Below are 21,608 nucleotides of genomic sequence, written 5' to 3'. Positions count from 1 at the left end.
GTGGTTATTTTGTGCAGGTGGCCTTCAGCTGTGCTCCTTCTGGCCTTCAGCTCATTTGGGGAGACCCCCCTCCTGCTGTGGTTCCCCACGTCCCCTGTGCGCACCTCTGGCTCTGCCCTCTGTCCCCACTGTGTCCTTCCCCCATCTCATTTTTCCCTTCTGTGGGAAGAGCGGGGACGGGGCTGTTGTTTCTGGTCTTCCACCTGATGCCAGGCGCAGGTTGGGTTTCCAGGCAGGTATAGGATTAAATGACAATAAAAAAAGTGGCAGCCTGGGTGACTGTACGACCCTTTTTGCGATTTCCAACAGACTCCAGCAAGGAGCTGGAGGAGCTGCGGTCGGCGTTCACGCGCGCTCTGGAGCACCTGCAGCAGGAGGTCGAGGAGCGTGAGTCCCGCCCGCCTCGCCCCGCCGCCTGCCCCCCTGCCTGCTGCCTGCCCCCCTGCCCGCCTGCCCTCCCTGCCCTGCCTGCCCAGCCGACAGGGTTTGCCTGGGACTCCTTTCTGATTTGCACTAATTCCATTCTTAAAGGGTTCAATGAGAGTGGAGATCCGAGCTGCGTGATCATGCAAAACTGGGCTAGGATCGAGGTAAACCTGTGGACATTTCTTGAATTTCATTCACCTCTGAAGGGTCCTTATTAATAGAGTTGTGGAATACAGTTAGAATCCCGGGGTGTTCTAGAGTCTTAAGGATTTGTGTTATTTACCTAGCATGGTGGACATTTTTTTTTTTTTAAGCTGTCAGTGGATCTTTTATTTATTTATATGTGGTGCTGAGGTTCGAACCTAGGGCCTCACATAAGCCAGGCAAGGGCTCTCCCACTGAGCCCAAGCTCCAGCCCCACCCTGAACATTTGTTTTGGTCTTGGTGGGAACAGCCTCTGGGCTGTGTGGCTAGGTCCTCTAGGCTGCGCGAGTGCCAGGTCCCCCTCCCTTGTTGCTTCCTGCGAGGGAGCGGGCTGTGTGTGGGAGTCGCACAGAGGCTGTCTGCGCTGCTCAGGTCTTAATCCAGGCAGAAGGTGGATGATTTGGCAAAAATATGAGTGGATGTAGGGAATGTTATTACCGATCCAGGGACATCAAACTGATTGAGCCATGGAGTACTCTCTGAGCGAGTCAGGCCAAAGCAGCTCACATGTGTCGGGTAGTTTCCGTATGGGGGTCTGGCTTGTGGGTACTTTAAGGACAAGGATCCCAGGCTCAGAGAGGTTGGGCAACGTGCTCAGGCTAGGGGCCTTCGGTCAGGGGGCTTATAAACTGGTGTCTAATGCCAGGTCAGTCGTTCTGTCTGTGCATTGCTCTGAACTTGAACCCTTGCAATGAAGCTCAGTAGAAACAAAGCAAATGAGCCTCCCATGCTGTTGAGTGGGCGCTGGAGTGTGCCTCTCTGTTCATAAGAGGCCTTGGCAGGTCCTCTGAGGCTTGCCGCAGGAGAGGGCACCAGTGATTGGCCTGTTGTCACTGGTGGGAAGCCTGGAACCCGACGCTGGTAGCAGTGGGGGGCTCCTCAGGCGTGTCTGTGAGCAGGCTTTGTGACAGTGCTGATGTCGGGATGGCTGGGTCCTTTCTCACTGGGCTTGCTGCTGCCTCGCAGGCGCGACTGTGCAATAACATGCAGAAAGCTCGGGAACTCTGGGACACCATCATGACCAAAGGAAACGCCAAGTACGCCAACATGTGGCTGGAGTACTACAACCTGGAAAGGTAACCGCCCGGGCTGGAGGGGGTGTCATGGGTGACTCCTGCTGCGTTGGCTGGCTCCTTGGGATGGCCTGTCCTTATCCCTGTCTGGCCAGTGGGCGGGGCTGGAGAAGCTAACAGCATTTTGTGGGGGACTCTTCAGGTCATGGGAACTCTTTTTTTTTAATTCTTTGTTCTTTTATTTGGACATGAATATTTTATTTGACTCTTGGGATCTTTTAAAAAAATTATATTTGATTTTATAAGAAAATAGCACTAAAAAGCAAAGAGAAGAAAATTCAAAGTAATTGAAAACTTGTGACTCATACTTAACCAGTGTCAGTTCATGTTTATTTTTGTGGCAGTAGGGACACAGCCCAGGACCTCGCCATACCAGACAAGCTCTCTATCACCGAGCTACATCTCTAGCTTGTTTGTTAGGGTTTTGGGGTGTATTTTTTGAGACTTTTTGGTGCTCAAATTTCTTTAAAATGGAAATGCAGTTATAGCGTACATGATTTTCAAACCTTTAAAACTGTTGGAATTAGACGATCTGTCCAGTAATATTTATCACATGGGGAAGGGACAGAGAATGTGACCAGCTATTCTGTTCAGTATGTCTTGGATATTACATGTCATATGTATTTCTGTACTACTTTGTTCCTTTTTTGAGTGTTTTATTATTTCCCTTATTTAAAAAAGCAATTGTGCTCAAGTTGAAAAAGCACAGAGACAAAAATATATGATAGAAAAATCTTACCCTGACCCCAGAGAGCTTGTTGACTGTTTCTCTAGATTAGCGGTTCTCATGCCTTTTGGTCGCAGCACCCCCTTACTCTGTTAAAACTGGGAGGCCCCAAAGAGCTTTCGTCTGTGTGGATTATATCAATATTCATCTAATTAGAAAAACAGAAATTTAAAATATTTTTTGTTAATTCTTTAAAAATAATGTCCATTACATTTAACATAAACAACATTTCTTGGAGAAGTGATTGTTTTCCAAACTCTAAAACAGTTTAGTGAGAAAAGTGGTTCGGTCTTCTCTTTTTGCTGTCTCTTCAGTTTGCTTAGTGGAGGACAGCTGAATTTTTCTGTCTGTTTCTTCATCCGCTAAGATTATTCTCATTGGAAAGTATAAAGAGAATTTGGCCTCACACCGATGAGGTTAGGAAAGAAAGGGCTGTCTTTCAGTTAATGGTATTCTCCTTCCAGACTTGGCTGAATGCAACAAGTAATAGTTTTTTTTTTTTTTCCAATCAGGGATTGAACACTGGAGTGCTCAACCTCTGAGCCACACCCCCAGCCCTTTTTCATTTTATATTTTGAGACAGCCTTGCTAGGTTGCTGAGGCTTTGGATTTGTAATCCTCCTGTCTCAGCCTCTGGAGCTGCTGGGATTATAGGAGTGTGCCACCATGCCTAGTTTAAGTAATAATACTTAAGTTCTGTTTTTTTTTTTTAATTAAAGATCATAGGCTGGGAATATAGCTCAGTTGATAGAGACCTTGCATGCACAGTATCCAGCACCACAAAATAAATAAGCAAATAAACAAATTAATGTAAATAAATATAAATATGTGAAACACAGATCTTAGTATTTATAAATAATAAAATAAATATCATTTTAATGTACAAATAATGAAATAAATATGTAGTATCTATTTATTTATTTCTTATGGTGGTGCTGGGGATTGAACCCGGGGCCTTATGCATGCGAGGCAAGGCAAGTGCTCTACCAACTGAGCTGTATCCCCAGCTAAGAAATAGGTTCTTAAATGTCATTTAGAATGTATATCTGAAACCACGTTAATGAATATTCCCTAATTAGTTACATTAATATCTATGTGTTTAGTTTGCACTTAGGTTTTTTTTTTTTTTTTTTGGTGGGGTGGTGGTGGGTGGGGAGGGTTGCTGTGGTGCCCAGGTTGCTTTCAAACTCTTGGACTCAAGTGATCCTCCTGCCTCAGCCTCAGTGCTGGGATCACAGGAACATGATGCCACGCCTGGCTTTAATTTACACTTTGAATGGACTTTTTTTTTTTAAATTGTTCTTTAGTTGTAGATGAAATCTACCTTTATTTTATGTATTTATTTGTATGTGGTGCTGAGGATCAAACCCAGCGCCTCACAGGTGCTAGGCGAGCGCTCTCCCGCTGAGCCCCAGCCCAGCCCTGCATGGACTTGTACCTGGTGCTGAGATTCTGGACATCGTGCCTGATGATCATGCAGCTTTCCACGTGTTGACACATTTCATTCTACAGTATAAAAACACTGTATTTGTTCACATCCTTACTGCACTTGGTAGAAAAGTCTTTTAAGTAGGAATGTTTCAGACTCACAGTGGCACATGCAGATTTTCCCAAACTCTAATTTTCACCTAGAAGCTCTGATTGTTTTTGGTTCCAGGATTGAATCCTGGGGCAATGAGCCACTGAGCCACATCCCCAGCCCTTTTTATTTAGAGTCAGGGTCTTGCTGAGTGCTTAGGGCCTCGTGGCTGAGGCTGGCTTTGAATTTACGCTCCTCATGCCTCAGCCTCGAGGTGCTGGGGTGACAGCGTGCCGAGCTGTGCCCAGCTAGCAGCTCAGATTTTATCACTGGCAACAAGTGGCATCAGTGGTTTTCTCTGGTGTGGCAGACTGACTTCATTAATTTTCAGAAGTAACATGTGAAACACAGTCTCAGTGCCCATAGCTTGTCATTCAGCTGTTCTTTCAAGTAAAAACTGTTCTGTGAAAAAAAAGTGACCAATTCAGGTCGCGACTCAAATAGTGCCACACACTTTTCTTTGCAACACTTTTCTTTCTTTCTTTTTTTTTTTTTCAAAGAGAGAGTAAGAGAGAGAGAGAGAGAATTTTTTAATATTTATTTTTTAGTTTTCGGCGGACGCAACATCTTTGTTTGTATGTGGTGTTGAGGATCAAACCCAGGCCGCACGCATGCCAGGCGAGCGCGTTACCGCTTGAGCCACATCCCCAGCCCTGCAACACTTTTCTTTGTCCTTCAGTGTCAGCAGAGGTGCTTTATGTGTACTTCCCAGTGTGTCTCACAGAATATTAAACAGGTGTGTCTGCCTTACTTTGTATGAAGAGCCACCATGCAAATGTCACACAGTGAACAAATCCAGTGACATTTTGGTCCTCTGACTTTGCAGACCCCCAGAGAGGGTCCTGGAGCCAAGAGATCTCCGGGTACATGGGTCGTACTTTGGGAACCACACTCTGATTTTTTTCTGAGTGTCTTAATCCATTTTCACAATATTTGTGTACATTGGTACTTTTTAAAAAACAAATGGGAACATAACTGAGGTTAAAGGCTTGTTTCGTGTGTCGCGACTGGTGGCGTCTTTCCATGTCACCACCAAATGCTCTGACTGAAGGCGTGGCGGGTGCGTCCCCCTGGTTGGACTGCGTGGGATTTCTCTTGTCAAGTGACTAGACCTGCTGGGCCTCTGTCCCACATGTTGCACCTCCATGTGCTATAGAGACGGACACCCAGGCTGCTGACTGCACCCTGGGGATATTTTCCAGGGGCACTTGCAGGGCGGTCCCGAGAACGCCTCCCTGGGCGGCTGAGGGGACTGGTGGAGGCAGGAGGAAAGCGGGGTCCCCTGGGAAACTAGTGTCTGGGGAACCCACCGTGGAAGCAGCCCTCCCTTCCTGTGCACTTTGCTTTACACCCTGGTGGCAGCGACTCTCTGCTTCTTGTCCTAGGGCGCATGGCGACACGCAGCATTGCCGCAAGGCTCTGCACCGGGCCGTGCAGTGCACCAGCGACTACCCCGAGCACGTGTGTGAGGTGCTGCTCACCATGGAGAGGATGGAAGGTGCGACCTCAGTCCCGACGGGCTTGGATTCCACTCGTTTGTGGCTCTATCTCCAGTGGGAGCATCTTTATGGCTTTAAGGACCACCTGTGGCCCTGTGGCAGTGGCCATGACACGGCCTGGCAAGTGGTGCTGTGTGATTAGACTGTCGTGAGGCCTTACAGAGGGAGTAAGCCCTGGGACTCTGCTCAGTCTCCAGCTGCCAGGCTCTGTGGTGTGGCCCCAGCCCAGGGCTTCTTGTGGCGCTCTGTGCTGTCCTGTATGTTATGGGACAGTTAGCCACATTCTGGACTCTGCCTGTTAGAAGCTGTAGCAGCCCTCGCCCCAGCCAACCATGACAGTCAAACATGCCTGCCCACGCTGTCAGATGTCCCTTGGTGGAGAGCTCTGCTCTAGCGAGCACGTTGTGTGCAGTGCCAGGGTGCTCGGAGCGGCAGCAGCCCCTGAGTTCTGGCGTCACGCCCGTGTCCCTTGTGGAGATGAACGAGAGCCAGGAGGGACCAGTGAGAATTTATCTGCGGGCATTTGTCTGGTTTGGGGGTGTGAGCCTCAGTCTTGGAGATCAGACCCCCAAACAGCAACAGGAACAGCTCTGCAACATTAGGTCACTCTTAACATTGTTCAGTCTTAGTGCAAATGTCTCGTGACCTTTCATATCCGAGTATTTTCATGATCTTTGCCGTAAGAGGTCAGATCCTGGCTTTCAAGTCATAAAAGGGGCAATTGGAGCATATCTGGGACGATTTGAATTATAAACTTGAAGCCTACGTGAATTAAATTTTTTTAAAACGAGGAACTCTCCAGTTCTTGTGATTAGGGAGAGGTGGCTTCTGGAGGTGTGGGAAAATAAGACAAATGTATGTTTTTAAGTCCTTCAAAAACAGAAGGAGTAAACTTTTGCTTCTCTTCCCATCAAGGTACTTTAGAAGACTGGGACATAGCTGTTCAGAAAACTGAGACCCGGTTGGCGCGCGTGACCGAGCAGAGGGTGAAGGTAACGGTGATGCATGTCGGGGTCTCTGGAGCCCCTCGAGCTCTTGCCTGTTTGGTGTGGGTGTTTCTCTTCAAAACCTTTAGGCCTTCATAAGAGATGCACGTGAGCCATAGGCCTGTGAGGTATAAGATACTGAATCAGTATTTCAACTTGTATCTTTTTACATTCACTGAACACTTTGGCTTTAACAATGTGCTGGGGGAATTTTGGCCCCCAAATTCATTGGAATAGATGGGAAAGAATGAGAAGGAGCCTCTGTTGGCCTTGCTAGGGGCCCTGGTCCTGTGGACCGATTTCTCCTTCCTCTTGGGGACAGGCTGAGGGCGCTGTGAGCATGGGCTTGAGGTCCAGACCCTGTGGCCTTGGGCGCCGGCGGTGGGGCCGCTGGCAGTGCCTGCCCACCCGTCTGCCCTTCCCCTTCCCTGTCTCATCCTCTCACAAGCCGAGGCAAGGCAAGTGCTCTACCAACTGAGCTATATCCCCAGCCAAGAAATAGGTTCTTAAATGTTCTTTAAAAATAATGTCCATTACATTTAACATAAACAACACTGCCCCTTGCCCTTCCAGGCTGCAGAGAAGGAGGCGGCTCTGGCGCAGCAGGAAGAGGAGAAGGCGGAGCAGCGCAAGAGGGTGCGAGCGGAGAAGAAAGCCTTGAGAAAGAAGCAGCAGCCAGGCGGCGGGGACAAGCGCAAGGCCGAGGAGGGCAAGGCGTGGGGCGAGGATGGCGCAGGTAGAGGGCTGCTCAGAGGCTTCACCTTGACACCCCCACACCTCCAGAGAATTCGCAAAAAGGGTACAAAGACTTTCTCCCCGGCCCACTTGAGGCCGTGTGTCCGCACACTGCCCGCCGCCCGTGGACTTCTCAGAGCGTGTCCCGCAAACCTGGCCGCCGTCGGGGCCCGGCTGGGTGCCGTGCTGCCCGCCTGTAATCCCAGCGACTGGGGAGGCCGAGGCGAGGGGCACAGATTCCAGGCCTTTCTTAGAATAGAAAGCAAAAAGAGCTGAGGCGTGACTTAGTAGTTAAGCACCCCTGGGCTCAGTCCCTGGTACCCCAACCCCCAAAACCAAGAGCCAGGAGCAGCTCACCTCCATTCCTGCCTATGGATCCTCAGAACCCCCAGTGCCTGCCTTTGGTGCTGCTGGTGTCCTTTCAAGTAGGAGGATCTAGTTTTGTGTTGAGCTGTCCCGTGTCTCGAGTCTCCTCCAGTCTGGAATGTCCCTTTGGCTCCCTTGACCAGGACATTTGAAGAAGTCAGGCCAGTTTCTTGGAGAAGGTTCCTCCGTGTGGGTTTCCTGATGGCCCTCATGCCCAGTCAGGTCACGCCTCTTCGGCAGGAATAGTACCTTCCTGGTGAATCCCTTCGGGTGGCATGTGATTTGGGTCACCTTGGTGATGTGACTGAGGTGGCGCCTGCTGGCTTGCTCTTTTCTCCTGACGGGCCTCTGCCTTACTGAGAGGAGATAAGATCCGGTTCCTCTTCACTTCTGAGTCCTCCTCCGTGTCACAGGGATCATGGACCCCGGTTTTCCTTGGTTATAGTCTGTTAGTGTGGTCATTTATGTTGAAGCTCTTGTCCCAGTTTGGCTCCAGGAGCTCCTGCGAGCGGGCCTCCGTGTCCTTGGACTTGCTCTTGCGGTCTCACCCCATGTGTCCTTTCATGCAGTGCATCCCCTTGTGGCCCAGCCTAGGGTCCCTGTTCTCCAGGGACACTGCGTGGCACTTGGCAGGTGCCAGATGTCCTCACTGCTGTTGGGGATTGTGCTCCCAGGCCTCTGAGTGCTCGTGCTGGGGACATCTGTTTGCGTGGAACTTGTGTAAACGCGGGTCCTGGGAACCCCGAGTCCACACCACAGGGTTCCTTCTGGTTTTCTGCCGTTGAGAAACCTGCTCCTGTCACCCTCAGCATGCTCACCTGCGCTGTCTGTCCCCTGGCTGTGTGCCCGGCTCCTGGCCTGCTGCTCCCCTCGCCTCTGGGCCTCCCGTGCCCGCTCTGGGTGCTGCCCTCCACAGCCGGTGTGCCCAGCACTTGGGCTTTATGTCCTGTCAGGCCATTGCCCAGGGCCCTCCTGCCTGGGTGTCTTCCTCTCCCTCCCACCCTGACTGCTTTATCCCAAGCTGGGCCCCTGTCACCAACCCATGTACCCAAGTCCCCCTCCCACTGGGTTCCAGTGCCAGCACCAGCACTGCGCCCCACAGGCGCCTCCTCGCCCAGCCCCCGGTGGTGTTGAGGCTGGGCTCCCAGCTGGTCTTTCCTGGCAGGTGAGGTCTGAACTGATCCAGGGCAGTCCTGTCACAGTGAGGAATCGTCTTGGGACATTAGGGCCTCTGAGTGTTTCCCTAGCGTAGCTGTGGCCACAGAGGGAGGTGCAGACGCAGCCTCCATTCCGTTGGCCTTTCTTGCACACCTCTTTGGGCCTTCAGAAGTGACTGACTGTGGCCACTGCCCTCAGAGCCCCCAAGTTACAGGGTAAGGTGGGTGGACTTGGGAGCAGTCAGGACTGTGGGGAGGTTGAGATCCGGGCGGAGGCCAGAGGCGCCAGGCTCAGTTCCGTGCCAGGAGGCTTCGTGGGAGAAGGGATGCGGCTTCTGGGCCAGGACAGGGAGGAGGGGCCCCAGGCAGAGAGCTGCGAGGGAACATGGCTGCACGGACAGCTCTGCTCTGAGAGCGCAGGATTGGGTGTGATCCCAGATGCTGGCAGAGGGGCCGAGGCAGTGGTGGGGACAGGCCAGCCATGCAGCTGGGTGAGCTGTTGAATGTAGCTCGAGGGCCTGGGTGCCATCGGGGAGCAGCGGGGGGACCGATGGGAGAGCTGCTGGAGGTGAGGCCTGCTGGTCCTCTGCAGGGCCGTGGGGAGGGTCTGTTGCAGGACGCGAGGCAGCGCCCAGAGTGTCGTGGGAACAAGGCCCGCGGCTGTGCTTTCCAGGTGTCTCTGTGGCGCCTGCACGTCCTTTACCGGGTGTGGTTTCTGTGTGGCTTTCAGGTCTGCCCTTGTGCTGCCCGGGCTCTGTGGGAGGGTAGAGGGATCCTGCTGACCCGAGGCGGGCCTCTGGCCACCCCTGCAATTAAGAGTGTACATGGGGATTTGTCATTACTTCCCCGTGATATGGCCCACGCACTGCATTGTAATGGGGGCTCAGAAAATTGCGGGGCGGGTCAGCAGGGTCGTGGAAGACCTCAGGGGCCTGCCACCCTGGTGTCTGCTGCAGACTCCTGTCCATGGCGGGAGAGGGGTCCCCACACTGCGTGCTGAAGGCGGGCAGCCGACAGCCAACCATCGCCGCTTGTCTTTTGCACACCTGCAGAGCAGCCTTCCAAGCGAAGGAGGGTGGAGAACAGCGTGGCCCCGGCCGGGCCAGAGCCAGACGCGGGCCAGGAGAAGGGGCTCCCTGAGAAGCCTGCCCCCGTGGACATCGGCCCCCCGTCCAAGCAGAAGGAGAAGGCCGCTGCCCTGAGGCGGGAGGTGCCCAAGGTGCTGCATGACAGCAGCAAGGACAGCGTCACCGTCTTCGTCAGCAACCTGCCCTACAGCATGGGGGAGCCTGCCGCCAAGCTCCGGCCACTCTTCGAGGCCTGCGGGGAGGTGGTGGAGATCCGGCCCGTGTTCAGCAACCGCGGGGACTTTCGAGGCTACTGCTATGTGGAGTTCAAAGAAGAGCAGTCTGCCCTGAAGGCCCTGGAGCTGGACCGGAAGAACATGGAAGGGAGGCCTATGTTCGTGTCCCCCTGTGTGGATAAGAGCAAGAACCCCGATTTCAAGGTCTGCTATGGAGGGTTGCGCTCGCATGCTCCCCCGTGCTTGGGTTCCACACGCCGCTGCGCAGGGAGCTGGTCTGTGTGGCACCGACGCAGGGCCCGGTGTCCTGAGCTGGACCAGCTGACTAGGTGGTGGTGACGATAGGTGCTGAGTGGCAGGAGACCGTGCTGCTGTGGCTGCCCACCTGTCCTCTGCAAATGGCTGCTCTTATTCTTGCCATTTTTTGGAGGAAAAATTGAGGCCTGAAGTGACTTGCCAGGCGACTCTGTTACTAGGTTCCAATCCCAGGTCCGGCTCTGGGCTGCCTGGCGGGGGGTGACCGAGTCCGCACTACCTGGCCTGACGGGGGTCCTCCCTTCCCGCCCTCCCCCAGGTGTTCCGGTACAGCACCGCCCTGGAGAAACACAAGCTCTTCATCTCCGGCCTGCCCTTCTCCTGCACTAAAGAGGAACTGGAGGACATCTGTAAGGCCCATGGCACTGTGAAGGACCTCAGGCTGGTCACCAACCGGGCTGGCAAACCAAAGGTCTGTGTTGGCGCAGATGGCGCCTGGCCTTCTGAGCTGAGGGGCTCCTGGCTTGTCTCCTAAGACAGGGTGGTGACATGATGGGAGGAGGAGCTCGCTTGGCTGCTTCCATGTGGATCGGACTAACTTTAAGTAACAAATGTACCAAAAATGAAAAAGGCATTTGGAAAGTAAGTTTCAGCCTTCATAGAAGCCACAGTGTGGCCCCTGGCTGCAGTGTCACCTCCCCACTCTTCTCCTTCCCGGGCCTCCAGCCAGTGCCCGTAGTCCCTCCATTGGTCTGCTCTTCCCCCCTCCCTCCTGCCCCTCCACATCCTGTTAATTCCTCTTGCACCATGTGCGTGTGTGTACGCACACCTACATGTATATACAGGCATATGTGTGTATATGTGCATATTTTTTTTGATGATACATGTGTTTTTTCACACAATACCTTTATTTTTAAATTTATTTTTATGTGGTGCTGAGGATGGAACCCAGTGCCTCACCTGTGCTAGGCAAGCGCTCTCCCTCTGAGCCCCAGCCCCAGCCCACGGGTGTATTTCTTTGAGACGGGGTCTTGGTGTGTCATCTAGGCTGGTCTCCAATTATTGTGCTCGAGTGATCCTCCTGCCTCAGCCTCTCAAGTGGCTAGGGCCTCAGGCGTGTGCCCCTGCCCTTGGCCCTTTTGCACCACATTTCAAGTAGTGTTTTTTTTAATATATTTTTTAGTTGTAGTTGGACATAATACCTTTATTTTGTCTGTTTATTTTTATGTGGTGCTGAGGATTGAACCCAGAGCCTCGCACGCGCTGAGCCACAATCCCAGCCTCTCAAGTTGTGTTTTTAAGCATGATTTTGGATTTCTTTTCAAACCTTACCCCCAGTCAGCTTGAGAACTGAAGACACAGAAGGGACTGAAGAGGACCCCCGCCCCCTCTGGTTGTCCTCCTCGGGGTCTCGCCCGTCTCTTTTTCTTCTGAGCAAGCCCAGGGTGTGCCGATCCCAGAAAGGTTTCTCTGGTGTGAAAATCAGAAGGGCCGTAGAGAAGCCAAATGGGGCCTGGAGTGAACTGTGGATAGCGGGTGTCAGCAGTTGGGAGGGGACCAGCTGATGGGCTGTCTGCTGCTTTCCCGAGGACGCCAGGTTCCCTGGCCCTGGGAGGACGTTGCGTCCTGGGTCTGCGCGCCTGACGGCCCTGGTCTCTTCCCCCCCAGGGTCTGGCCTACGTGGAGTATGAAAATGAGTCCCAGGCTTCGCAGGCTGTGATGAAGATGGACGGCATGACAGTCAAAGAGAATGTCATCAAAGTGGCCATCAGTAACCCCCCTCAGAGGAAAGTTCCAGAGAAGCCAGAGGCCAGGAGAGCACCAGGTGGCCCCATGGTGCCAAGGCAGATATATGGAGCGTAAGTGTTCCGTGCCAGTCTGGTGGGGCTTGTGCTGGCAGCATGCGGCAGGGGGCCTCCAGGGCTGGGAGGTCTGGGGAGTCAGGACGGGAGGCCAGGCCCCGCTGCTCCTCCAGTGATCCTAGGGTTTTTCAGCTGGAGCATGGGCTCCCTGCGTGTCCCAGAGGGCGTGGGCCTGGGAGGCAGACCTGCTGCTGTTTGCCAGTTTACACATGTCGTTCATTCTGAAGTGAAAAGTGCTGAGGCAGGAGTTATTTTGAAGTCCCCTTTGCTGATTAACCTGAAGATAAAACCCGATGACTGTCCTGCTTGCCGTTCCTGGGTTGTAGCTGTCATCTCCACACGAGCTGGGCTTTTCTCTTCTCCTCGTGGGGCTGACAGGATGGCATGGTCACACAGTAGCGTCCAAGAGATGGCAGCCTTGTTTTTTTTTTTTTTTATAAACAAAAAGGAGAACAACTTTATTTGACAAAAGACAAAGTTATTTATGGTAGTTTTTTGCTCAGATAATGCAGTGGACAGCTGTGCTTTATCCTCCAGGTTTGTCTCAACCAAACCCAAGCAGAGGCTGCCCCAGCTCCTGGCCTGTCTTTTGGCCCAGTAACAATGTTATTCAGAACAAAAACATTTTGGCTAATAAAAATCTAGGGTGAGCGTTTGTTAAGTTACATAAAGATGGGGTGGGGCACTGTCAGCAATGACACAGCAAAATAGAGGGGGCCGTGGAGGACCGAGTGATGTTTCACTGGGGGACTCAGCAGGGCCTTGCAGCTCCAGGTGCAGCAGAGACGCCGCCTGGCTTCTGGCCACCTCCAGCCCCACGGCAGGGAATCCCCTGCCTCCTCCTACTCCTAGAACCTGCCTGTTCTAGGGCTACCTGTCCAGCAGATGGCCCGCTGCTCCCCCAGTGTGGATGCCGGGAGCTTCTGACAGTCCCATCCCAAGTTCCTAAAGGAACTCAGGCTACATGGCAAGACTTCGAGAAAAAATGGGGAGAAAAAAAGGGGAAAATATTAAAACCAGAAGCCCATTGATCCAGCCCGGCTGATCCACCCCACCCCAGAACACAGTCAAACGGAAATCTCTGGCTGTCACCCTTCCCTGCTCTTGGTCTAGGTTGAGTCGGTTCTGCTGGACTCCCCCTTGGCTGTGGCCATGCCCTTCTGTGCCCGATACAGAAGAGCCAATGAGATGGCGGCAATTCTTCCCACCAGTGTGTCGCACCCGGCTGGTCTCCGCCTGAATTGTGAACAGGCAGAGTCTGTCGTGCATTTCCTTTGCTAGCCAGGATACAAGGCTCATCTCATCAGCCTTGTTTTTATATTTCATCTCTTAATTTTGGCTAGTTTAGACAGCTCTTTTTTAAATTAAATTTGTGTTTTGCGGTAGTGGGGCTGGAACCCGGGAGGCGGATACTAGAAGCCACTCCATCCCTGTCCTTAACTTGGGGTGCTTGGGGCTCCCCTGGCTTGTTTCATGATTCAGTCTGGAGCCACGAGCCCTTGTTCAGGGTGTGTTCTGTGTCTGTCCTTGCAGGCGGGGGAAGGGAAGGACCCAGCTTGCTCTGCTGCCGCGTGCCCTGCAACGCCCGGGTGCTGCTGCCGGTCAGGCCGAGAACGGCCCTGCCCCGCGCCCAGCAGTCCCCACCTCTGAGGCCGCTGAGGCGCCCAAGATGTCCAATGCTGATTTTGCCAAGCTGCTTCTGAGAAAGTGAAAGCAACGCTGTGAAGGACAGGAAATGCCTTACTTCTCGCTGGTCAGGCAGCCCACCCAGCACCCAGCACCCAGCAGCGCCTGGGCCAAGGAGGGGCTGTGCACACCCCTGCGCCCCTGGACTCCGCGGGGTTCAGACGGGGCAGTGTCCAGGGGAAGAGGCGCCCAGTGCTCCCTCACATTGAGGGCAGTGGAGCAGGGCACGGCCCGCAGGGCACCTGTCCCTACGGACTTTTGTGTCCTGAAGAATGAGGAGCAGAAGTGACACTGGAACATGGCTCTTGAGTCCCACTTGTCCCAATGCTCCGGGCCACCTCTGGCCCTTTTTGTAAGACATTTCTCTCCCATCCTGCACAGCACACGTGCCCGTCACTTTTAATTTTTAAAAGATGAGAAACGGCAGATGCTGGCGACTCACCAGAACGGCCTATTTTAGTAAGGGGTGGGGGCGGGGGCGGGGGTCCCACACCCAGCACTTGGTGGGCTTTTGTTCACAGGGGTTGTTTTTTTCTATTATGTATTTGTAAACCACACGTCGACTGTTGTTTTATGTTTCCTAAAAGCAAAATATTTGTGACATGTGTTTTCTATAGGAATCCCGCGTGGACCGTTTTCTTTGCTAGTGACTAGTCATTCTGGGTCTAGAGATTGGGGTTCAGCCCTTGGGTTTTGTTTAAATACTTTAGTTCTCCCAGTTAGCTTTGTTGATTAAACGGAGTTCTCTTGAGTCACCTTGCCGTGGTCCTCAGCTGTGCATCACAGACGGGCGTTTGGTCACGGGTCGCAGGTGTAAACAGGAGTTTTCTAACTCAGACCTCCCGGGACTTTCCTCCAGCAGCGATGCGTCTTCAGTCTTGGACTGGAGTTCATGGCGGTTTGACACTTGGCGTTTTTACCTCTCACCTCACCAGACACCTAGCAAGTGGCCTGAAAGCAGCCTGGCCACGCTGGGGGACCTACCCTGACCCAGGCCCCCGGGAGCACGGTGGGGGCCCTTCCATGCAGTGGAGACCAGCTCCTCATCTGTTTGTTTTGTGAAGCTGTTTTTGTGCGTCAGCCAGGCTTTCCTGCATTTTTTGTAACTTTACATTTTTTTTTTAATATCTTTATTTTATTTATGTGGTGCTGAGGATCGAACCCGGTGCCTCACGCATGCTAGGCGAGCACCATACCTCCGAGCCACAACCCCAGCCCCATAACTTGACATTTTTTAACAGGAAGTTTTGAACAGGCAGAACCATGAAACGTAGATAGTCCTGCTTGCCTGTCTCCGAGTGCCAGCTCTCCTGCACCCGGTAGGGCCCTCGCCTCACTGTCCCCTCGCCGCACTGTCCCTTCCACCTCCTGCTGTTACCTTGAAGCCTGCTCAGATAGCAGCTCGTGAGTCTAACCTGAGAGAGAAGGACCTAAGGGCCAGTTGGTTTTCACCCTGAGAAACGTTAGCAGTGATACCTTAGGGTCACCAGCGACCCAGAGTGTCTAGTCAGTGTCCGTGTCTCCTTGTAAATGATCGCTGGTTGATCATGTCTTAGGACCTTTGAGATGCAGGGTCCCCTTTGGTTTTTCTCTTTACACAAAACAAACTCCCTTTTCTTGGCATTACCTCTGGAAGCAGCTCAGGCAGCCGCTGTTGGCAGTAGGAGCCTCACATGGCCCTGGTGCCTCCTGGGTCTGTCCCTTTTCTGGTCGCTGTGAGGCCTGCTGGTGGCTAGGTGATTGGGGGCTCCGAGGGAACCTGTGCCTGCCTGAGCGTCCTCCCCACTGCAGGGCCTAGGGGCCCACCTCTGGCTGTGTCCCAGGCCCTGCTCTGATCCCTGCTGTTGGCCGGAGCCTGACCTCACTTCCGCTGTCCACGTGGGCTTGTGATGGAGGAGCCTCTGGACACTCAGCAGGACCCTGGAGAAGCTGGCTGCCGGCTGCTGTAGCATGGGTTTCTGAGAATGTGAGGGGGATTTTGTGATTTCCTCCGAAATCAAGATATTTCCTGCCCATTAGCTGGGAAGGCAGTTCATGCAACCAGCTCTGTCCTGCCTCCTGACACCGCCATCCTAGGTCTGCTGTCCCAGGATGATGTAAGGGTAGGGTGGCCATTTACAGCGCCCTCTCCTTCTGTCACTGGAAATACCCTTTGAGTAAGGCGGCAGAGTCTGACCTTTATGTAATAAAATACTTTATTAGAATCAGTAATTTGTTAAAATAACATCCTTCACATGTAGCTAAAGTGCAAATTCTAAAGGACAAAGCACGCACTCCTGCCACGCTTCCTTGTCACCAGTTACAAACCAAGACAGCAGAAGACACCACCTGGGCGCGCGGGCAGAAGGACCACTGCATACGCGTTTCCACTTATTTTTCTGAACCTTCCAGAAAACCACTCTGTGCCATTTGTGAATGACTATAGACATTTGCTGCTGTCTGAGCAGTGACCGCATGGCTGTCAGGAACTCAATCCTAAAAGCAAAGGTAGGACAGCACGATGTGATTCTTGACCGTGACAAAGTGCAGTGCAGCGTCACGCTGCAGGCTGTCCCTGGGCAAGGACGCTAGTGATTTTTGGCCATTCTGACACTAACTAGCAGCAGTCCAATTGGAACTTGTGCCACCTGTGATTGGAAGAGAAGATTCTATTTCTGTGAGATGACAGCTTGGAAGCCTGGCCACATTATTTATGACACTGTGTCATTTTTTTTTTGCAGGTTGCTAGAAAAATACAGCCACTCGGAGGCAACCTTTCCCGCTTCCTCAATGGGAGGCTGGACAGCAGAGGGGCTATGTGAGGTGAGGCCAGGGCTGTGAGGGCGCAAAACCACCCCACAGGGACCCTCCTGGCTGTGGCAGGGCTCTAGCTCAGTATCAGAAATGCTTAATGGGCTGATGGGGCATCTTTCTTGGAAATGCCCTAAAATCAACAGGGAGCTTGCAGGGGGAGGGAGGGCTGGCCTCCTGAGCAGCCGGCTGCAGGGGGTGGCCGACCCAGGGACGCTGAGCCCCAGAGAAAGCTCTGGGCCCCGCTGCTGTGAGTGGAGTGCAAGGAGAAGCTGATGCACTAAGAAGCCAGGCTGGCCGCCCTCCCCTCCTGAACTAGAAAAATAGTCTCCATATGAAAAACAGCTTCCGTCACTCAAGTCTGCAAATTAACGGTGCTCAAAGAGCCTTCCCGGAGACGAGCAAGGAGTCCCACTAGAAATGTCACATTCATTTCCTACCTCAAACGGTGGCGCTCCTGGGGAAAGCCACCACGCTCGTCTCTTGGGAGGGAAGCCAAACCCCAAGAAGATGCTCTCTCTCCCAAGAACTGGGATGGCTTCTCCCTGGGACTTCTGACTCCCCTTAGAGCCACACACTGCTCACAGCCAGTTTCAGAGAAAGACTTGGCCTCTCTCCTTGGCCTTAGTGCAAATTCTGCTCCAAAACCCGGGTTCTGGTCACACAGGAGCATCAGTGCTCCTGCGGTGGGGGGACCACCGCTCAGAGCAGCCACCAGCAGAGCCACAGTGGACACCACCCACGACTGGCTTGCTCAAAAGAAGAAAATAAATAACTTGAATTATAAATTATCTTAAAGAGACTAAAGCTTAATAATTTAGTTTTTTTTTTTAACCAGGAAAAAAAAAAAAAGAGGTAAAGACTTCAAAGGTCTGTTCTGCTTCTGGAGATGCGAAGTTTCTAGAAATGCTCTTTGATCCCTTCCCTACCTTCCCTCGTCACCGGGGCTAGGGCTTCACGGGAAGGGTCTCCTTGAACCCAGAATGGTTGGGGTTGGCTTCCGGCAGCGCCACCGAGTACTCAGTGGTGGCGAAGAGCAGGGTGTCCAGGGTGGTCTCCGTGCACTTGGCGATGAAGCGGATGAAGGGCCGCACGTCGCCCTCGTTGGCGGCCTCCAGCACGTGGTAGTACTCGGCCCGCTGCTCCTTGAGGATGGTGACAGGCGGGTAGCCGGCCTGCATGAGGATGAGGTTCATGAGCAGGCGCGACGTCCTCCCGTTGCCGTCGATGAAGGGGTGGATGTAGACGAGTTTGTAGTGGGTCAGGGCGGCGAACTCCACGGGGTGCAGGTGCGTGGCGTCCTCCGAGTTGAGCCACTGGATGAACTCGTGCATCTGCTTCTCCACGTCCTGGGGATGCGGGGGTATGTGGTGTCCCACCAGGACCTGGGTCGTCCGGAACCTGCCGGCCTCCACGGGGTCCACGTAGCCCAGCACCCGCCTGTGGATCTCCAGCACGTCGCTGGTGGTCACGGAGCCGATGCGGGACAGCAGGGTGGCGTTGATGTACTTCATGGCGGCGTGCATGCCAATGACCTCGTTCTGCTCCTCCAGGCTCTTGCCTGGCACGGCGTAGCGGGTCTCCAGGATGTGCCGGATCTCCGAGAGCGTCAGGGTATTGCCCTCGATGGCCACCGTGTGGTAGATGTGGTGGTAGTAGGTCTCCTCCATGACCCTGCGCAGCGCCGAGTTGCCCTTGGGGATGGACATGACCTTCTTGACCTTGCTGTCGATGATGCTGAAGTACCGCTGGTCAATCTCCTCCACCAGCGGCAGCGTCCGGTCCCGGTTGACGAGCGCCTTCTCGTGGAAGGGCGAGATGGTCAGCGCCCTGGTGAACAGGTAGTCGGCGCGGATGATGTCTTTGTCTTCTTCCGAGAAGATGCCGAACTCGGTGAGCGCGTCCGCGAAGTCCGGGTCCATCTTGAGGGCGTGCAGGAAGAGCTTGTGCGCCTTGCCCCGCTTGCCCTGGCGCTTCATCTCCAGGGCCTGGTTCAGGGCCGCTCTGGCCTCCAGCTTACCTGCTGGAGAGAGCCGAGGCCCGTCCCCGTCAGGTCTGTCACCGCGCCCCGCGCCCCTGCTGTCCCCAGCCCTATGGGGTGGGGGCTGTCGTCCCTGCTGCCGCAGGTCTGCACCCGGGAGGCACCGGCTGGGCCCCCTAGCCCTCCCAGGTCTGCTGCTGCCATGGCCAGTGGCTTCCCCTCCAGCCACGACTCCGGACAGGGGGCCTCCTGCCCCTTCCGCAGCTCAGCCATCTCTGAGGCTGGTCCTGGCCTCCGTCCCTCAGGCCTGGGGCATCAGTGGCTCCCACTCCCACTAGACCCTGTGGCCTTGGCCATCTTTTATCCCACAGGTTCGATCATACTCCCCTGGGGGACATCTGGCAATGTTTGGATGCATGTCTGGCTGTCACAGCTGGGGCACCTGGTGGCAGAGGCAGGCTCGCTGCTCCACCTTGGTGCATGAGGGACCCTGGTGGAGGCGCAGAGCCCCACTCTGGACCTGGCCCTCCTTTCCCAGCCCCATCCTGGTGACAGGTGTCAGCCATAGGTACTCCACTTCTCTGGGTCCCTCCGTGTCCCCGGGCTCTCTTCCCCTGTGGTCTCTGCCGCTCATCTCTTCTCCTTGGACCACACCTGCTTAGTGTCAGCTCAGGACTGGGCTCAGGCACTCCCTCCCCCAGGGAGCCTTCCTGTGTGCTTCCCGGTCACCACCCCTGTGACACGGTCTCGGTCACCCATCAGCTTGCCTAGGCTGGCGCTCAGGACTGACCTGCTCACCCCCACCCCGCGCACTGCATGGGGTGAAGCAGGTGTTCTAGAAATAACTCTTGGATGAACAAGCACTGTGAAGAGGCTGCCTATCTGTCTTACCTGGAGACGCCTTGGTCTTGACCACCAGCAGCTCTGCGTCCTGGGAGGTGACACTGAGCTCTGTGGATGGGCTGGTGCACTTGGTGACAGCATGCTGTGCCCTGTCCAGTTTGCTCCTGAGCAGGTAGAAGCCTTTAAGCACAGCTAAGCACTGTTCTTCCACGGTCCCCAGTGGCAGCAGCAGGGCCAGCAGTGACCCCAGTGCCATGCTCAGCAATGTCACCCATAGGAAACGGCCCCAGACTGGGACCCATTTCGGTTCAGTCACCGCCATCACTGTAGCCATTGGCATGAGCGTCATCTGGACTTGGGGGTTGGCTCCATGCACGTGTCAACAGTTGGTGGAGAGAGAGCAGGATCTGTGAGCAACCAAGAATTGCAGGAGATGAGGCAGGGGAGTGGATATGTCCCAGACACTGTGTGACCCTGGATGGGGCGACAGGCTTGGTGACTCCCTGCACCTTCAAGTTCAGAAGGGACCAGGAGTGGGGTAAGGCAGGTGGATCTCTGAGGGGGAGGGCCCAGGCTGGGAGGACTGGTGCCCGCTTTCAGGGCAGTGTGACAGGCAAGCCATCCTGCTATTGCTGCCCATTGTTTATTGAGCATTTACTATATGCCAGGCTTAGCACCTGACACATATTATCTCCTGCAATTTTCATCAGCAAGCCGAGGAACTGATGTCTGTCTCCCACTGTCGGGAGGTGAAGTGAAAAGCTGACAGCCCTATGACTTCAATTCAGGAACCTCCCAGATCTAAGGGACCCCCTTTCATCACAAATCTCTGTGGCCTCTGAACACCCAGTGTTGGAGACACACACACACACACACACACACAGACTGGCATGGCAGTTCTGAGGTCCATTCTTTGATGAGCATAACTGATTAGTGGCCTAATTTAATGCCATATGTGTGTCTGCCTCCTCCTACCAGCACCCTGATATTCAGCCACAGAGCCCACAATGCTGTCCCCCTCTCTGGCCTTCCTTTTCTGTCCTGCAGGGATCCCACCAAATGATTGGGCAGAGGAACATCTCAAGGGGAACCAAGGTCCTGGGCCAGAGTGGGTGACTACTACACTTCAGTGACAGTGGCTGGTAGTGGGAGTAAAAGGGCCAGGCACTCGAACTAACAATAAGCATTTATTTGGCAACTATGGTGTGCTGGGGACTGAGCTAGATGCTACACAGCAGTATCTCATTTAATCCTAAAACCACCCTATAAAGGAAGAGCTAGCTACCTATAGCTCCATTTTACAGATGAAAGAAACCAAGGCACAGATAGGGCAAGTTGAGTTCCTGAAAGTCCACAGGGCCTTTCACCTTCAGTTATTACTAATAGGGGCTTGTGCTCTGCTCTGGGGTGCCCGGGCGCGGACAGGCTTGACTGATCCCGGGACTGAGGGGGACACCCTGCTCGTGGCCACTGACATCTGAAACGGCTTGGTGTGCTGTGCGGGTACCGGTGGTCTGGGTGGCCTTCCCACCACTAAGGACAGGCTCCTCGACCCAGCAGTAAAGGCAAATTAGAGGTCGCCGGTACCAGGGGTGTGTGCGACAAGGAGCTGCGTTGAGGGGGGCACAATCTCTCGGCGCCCACTTCCCCAGAAGCGGGAAACTGAGACCCGGAGAGATAAAGGGACCGCTGTAGGGTCACTCTGCAGACTCGGCCCTTTGAGAATCCCGCCCAGAGCTCGCGGCCCTGACGCACCCTCAGAGCCCCTCGGGCATGCCCCCTCCTCACCGCGCGAGGTGGCCGGGCCTTCCAGCCACCTTCCCGGCGCTCGCAGACTCGGCGGCTGCTGTTTCCCGAGACATCCTTCGCCGCCGGCCCTTGGCCCCGCCCTCTGAAGCTCGCCATTGGACGACCCGCCGCCCTCATCGCGACGGATTGGCTTTCTTCGCTTGTCCGTCCCTCACATTTCCGGGTTTCCGCATCGGCGTCTGCTTCCCTGGTAAAGGCGCGCCGTGGGCCACTCCCATTGGCTGGCCCATGTATTGGTCTCGTGCCGGCAACGGCCAATAAGCAGCGGAGGGGGCGGAGCCTAGGTCGGGAGGCGGGATGGCGGGAGGAGCGGGCGCTGCTGAGAAG

General features: G+C 54.2%; 2 protein-coding genes across 5 annotated transcripts in view; one reads left to right on the top strand and one right to left on the bottom strand.

Annotated features, from left to right (window-relative positions):
* The window catches only part of Sart3 (spliceosome associated factor 3, U4/U6 recycling protein), a 38,499-nt gene extending 23,890 nt beyond the window's left edge, over positions 1-14,609 (top strand). For all 3 annotated transcript variants that reach the window (XM_015500242.2, XM_015500243.2, XM_048784983.1), the window contains exons 10-19: positions 310-387; positions 532-590; positions 1,597-1,706; positions 5,395-5,507; positions 6,424-6,500; positions 7,068-7,230; positions 9,805-10,259; positions 10,630-10,782; positions 11,979-12,169; positions 13,706-14,609. In XM_015500242.2, the coding sequence (XP_015355728.1) occupies positions 310-387; positions 532-590; positions 1,597-1,706; positions 5,395-5,507; positions 6,424-6,500; positions 7,068-7,230; positions 9,805-10,259; positions 10,630-10,782; positions 11,979-12,169; positions 13,706-13,883 (1,577 nt within the window). In that variant the 3' untranslated portion in view covers positions 13,884-14,609. The remainder of the gene's footprint in view (positions 1-309; positions 388-531; positions 591-1,596; positions 1,707-5,394; positions 5,508-6,423; positions 6,501-7,067; positions 7,231-9,804; positions 10,260-10,629; positions 10,783-11,978; positions 12,170-13,705) is intronic.
* A 1,426-nt stretch (positions 14,610-16,035) lies between these two features.
* Ficd (FIC domain protein adenylyltransferase) lies at positions 16,036-21,394 on the bottom strand. 2 transcript variants are annotated; one of them, XM_015500244.2, is made up of 3 exons: positions 21,261-21,394; positions 19,521-19,879; positions 16,036-18,671 (listed from the first exon to the last, which is right to left on the bottom strand). In XM_015500244.2, the coding sequence occupies exons 2-3, from the start codon at positions 19,819-19,821 to the stop codon at positions 17,596-17,598; spliced, it is 1,377 nt and encodes a 458-aa protein (XP_015355730.1). In that variant the 5' UTR covers positions 19,822-19,879; positions 21,261-21,394; the 3' UTR covers positions 16,036-17,595. The 2 variants fall into 2 exon arrangements, with proteins under 2 accessions (XP_015355730.1, XP_015355731.1); XM_015500245.2 differs by having other exon boundaries at positions 21,228-21,373.
* Positions 21,395-21,608: the final 214 nt, after the last annotated feature.

Source organism: Marmota marmota, unplaced genomic scaffold (assembly GCF_001458135.2).
Source record: "Marmota marmota marmota unplaced genomic scaffold, marMar, whole genome shotgun sequence".
NCBI classification, from domain to species: domain Eukaryota; kingdom Metazoa; phylum Chordata; class Mammalia; order Rodentia; family Sciuridae; genus Marmota; species Marmota marmota.
Note: the sequence above shows the minus strand (reverse complement) of the source record. Positions and strands in the feature narration are given on the sequence as shown.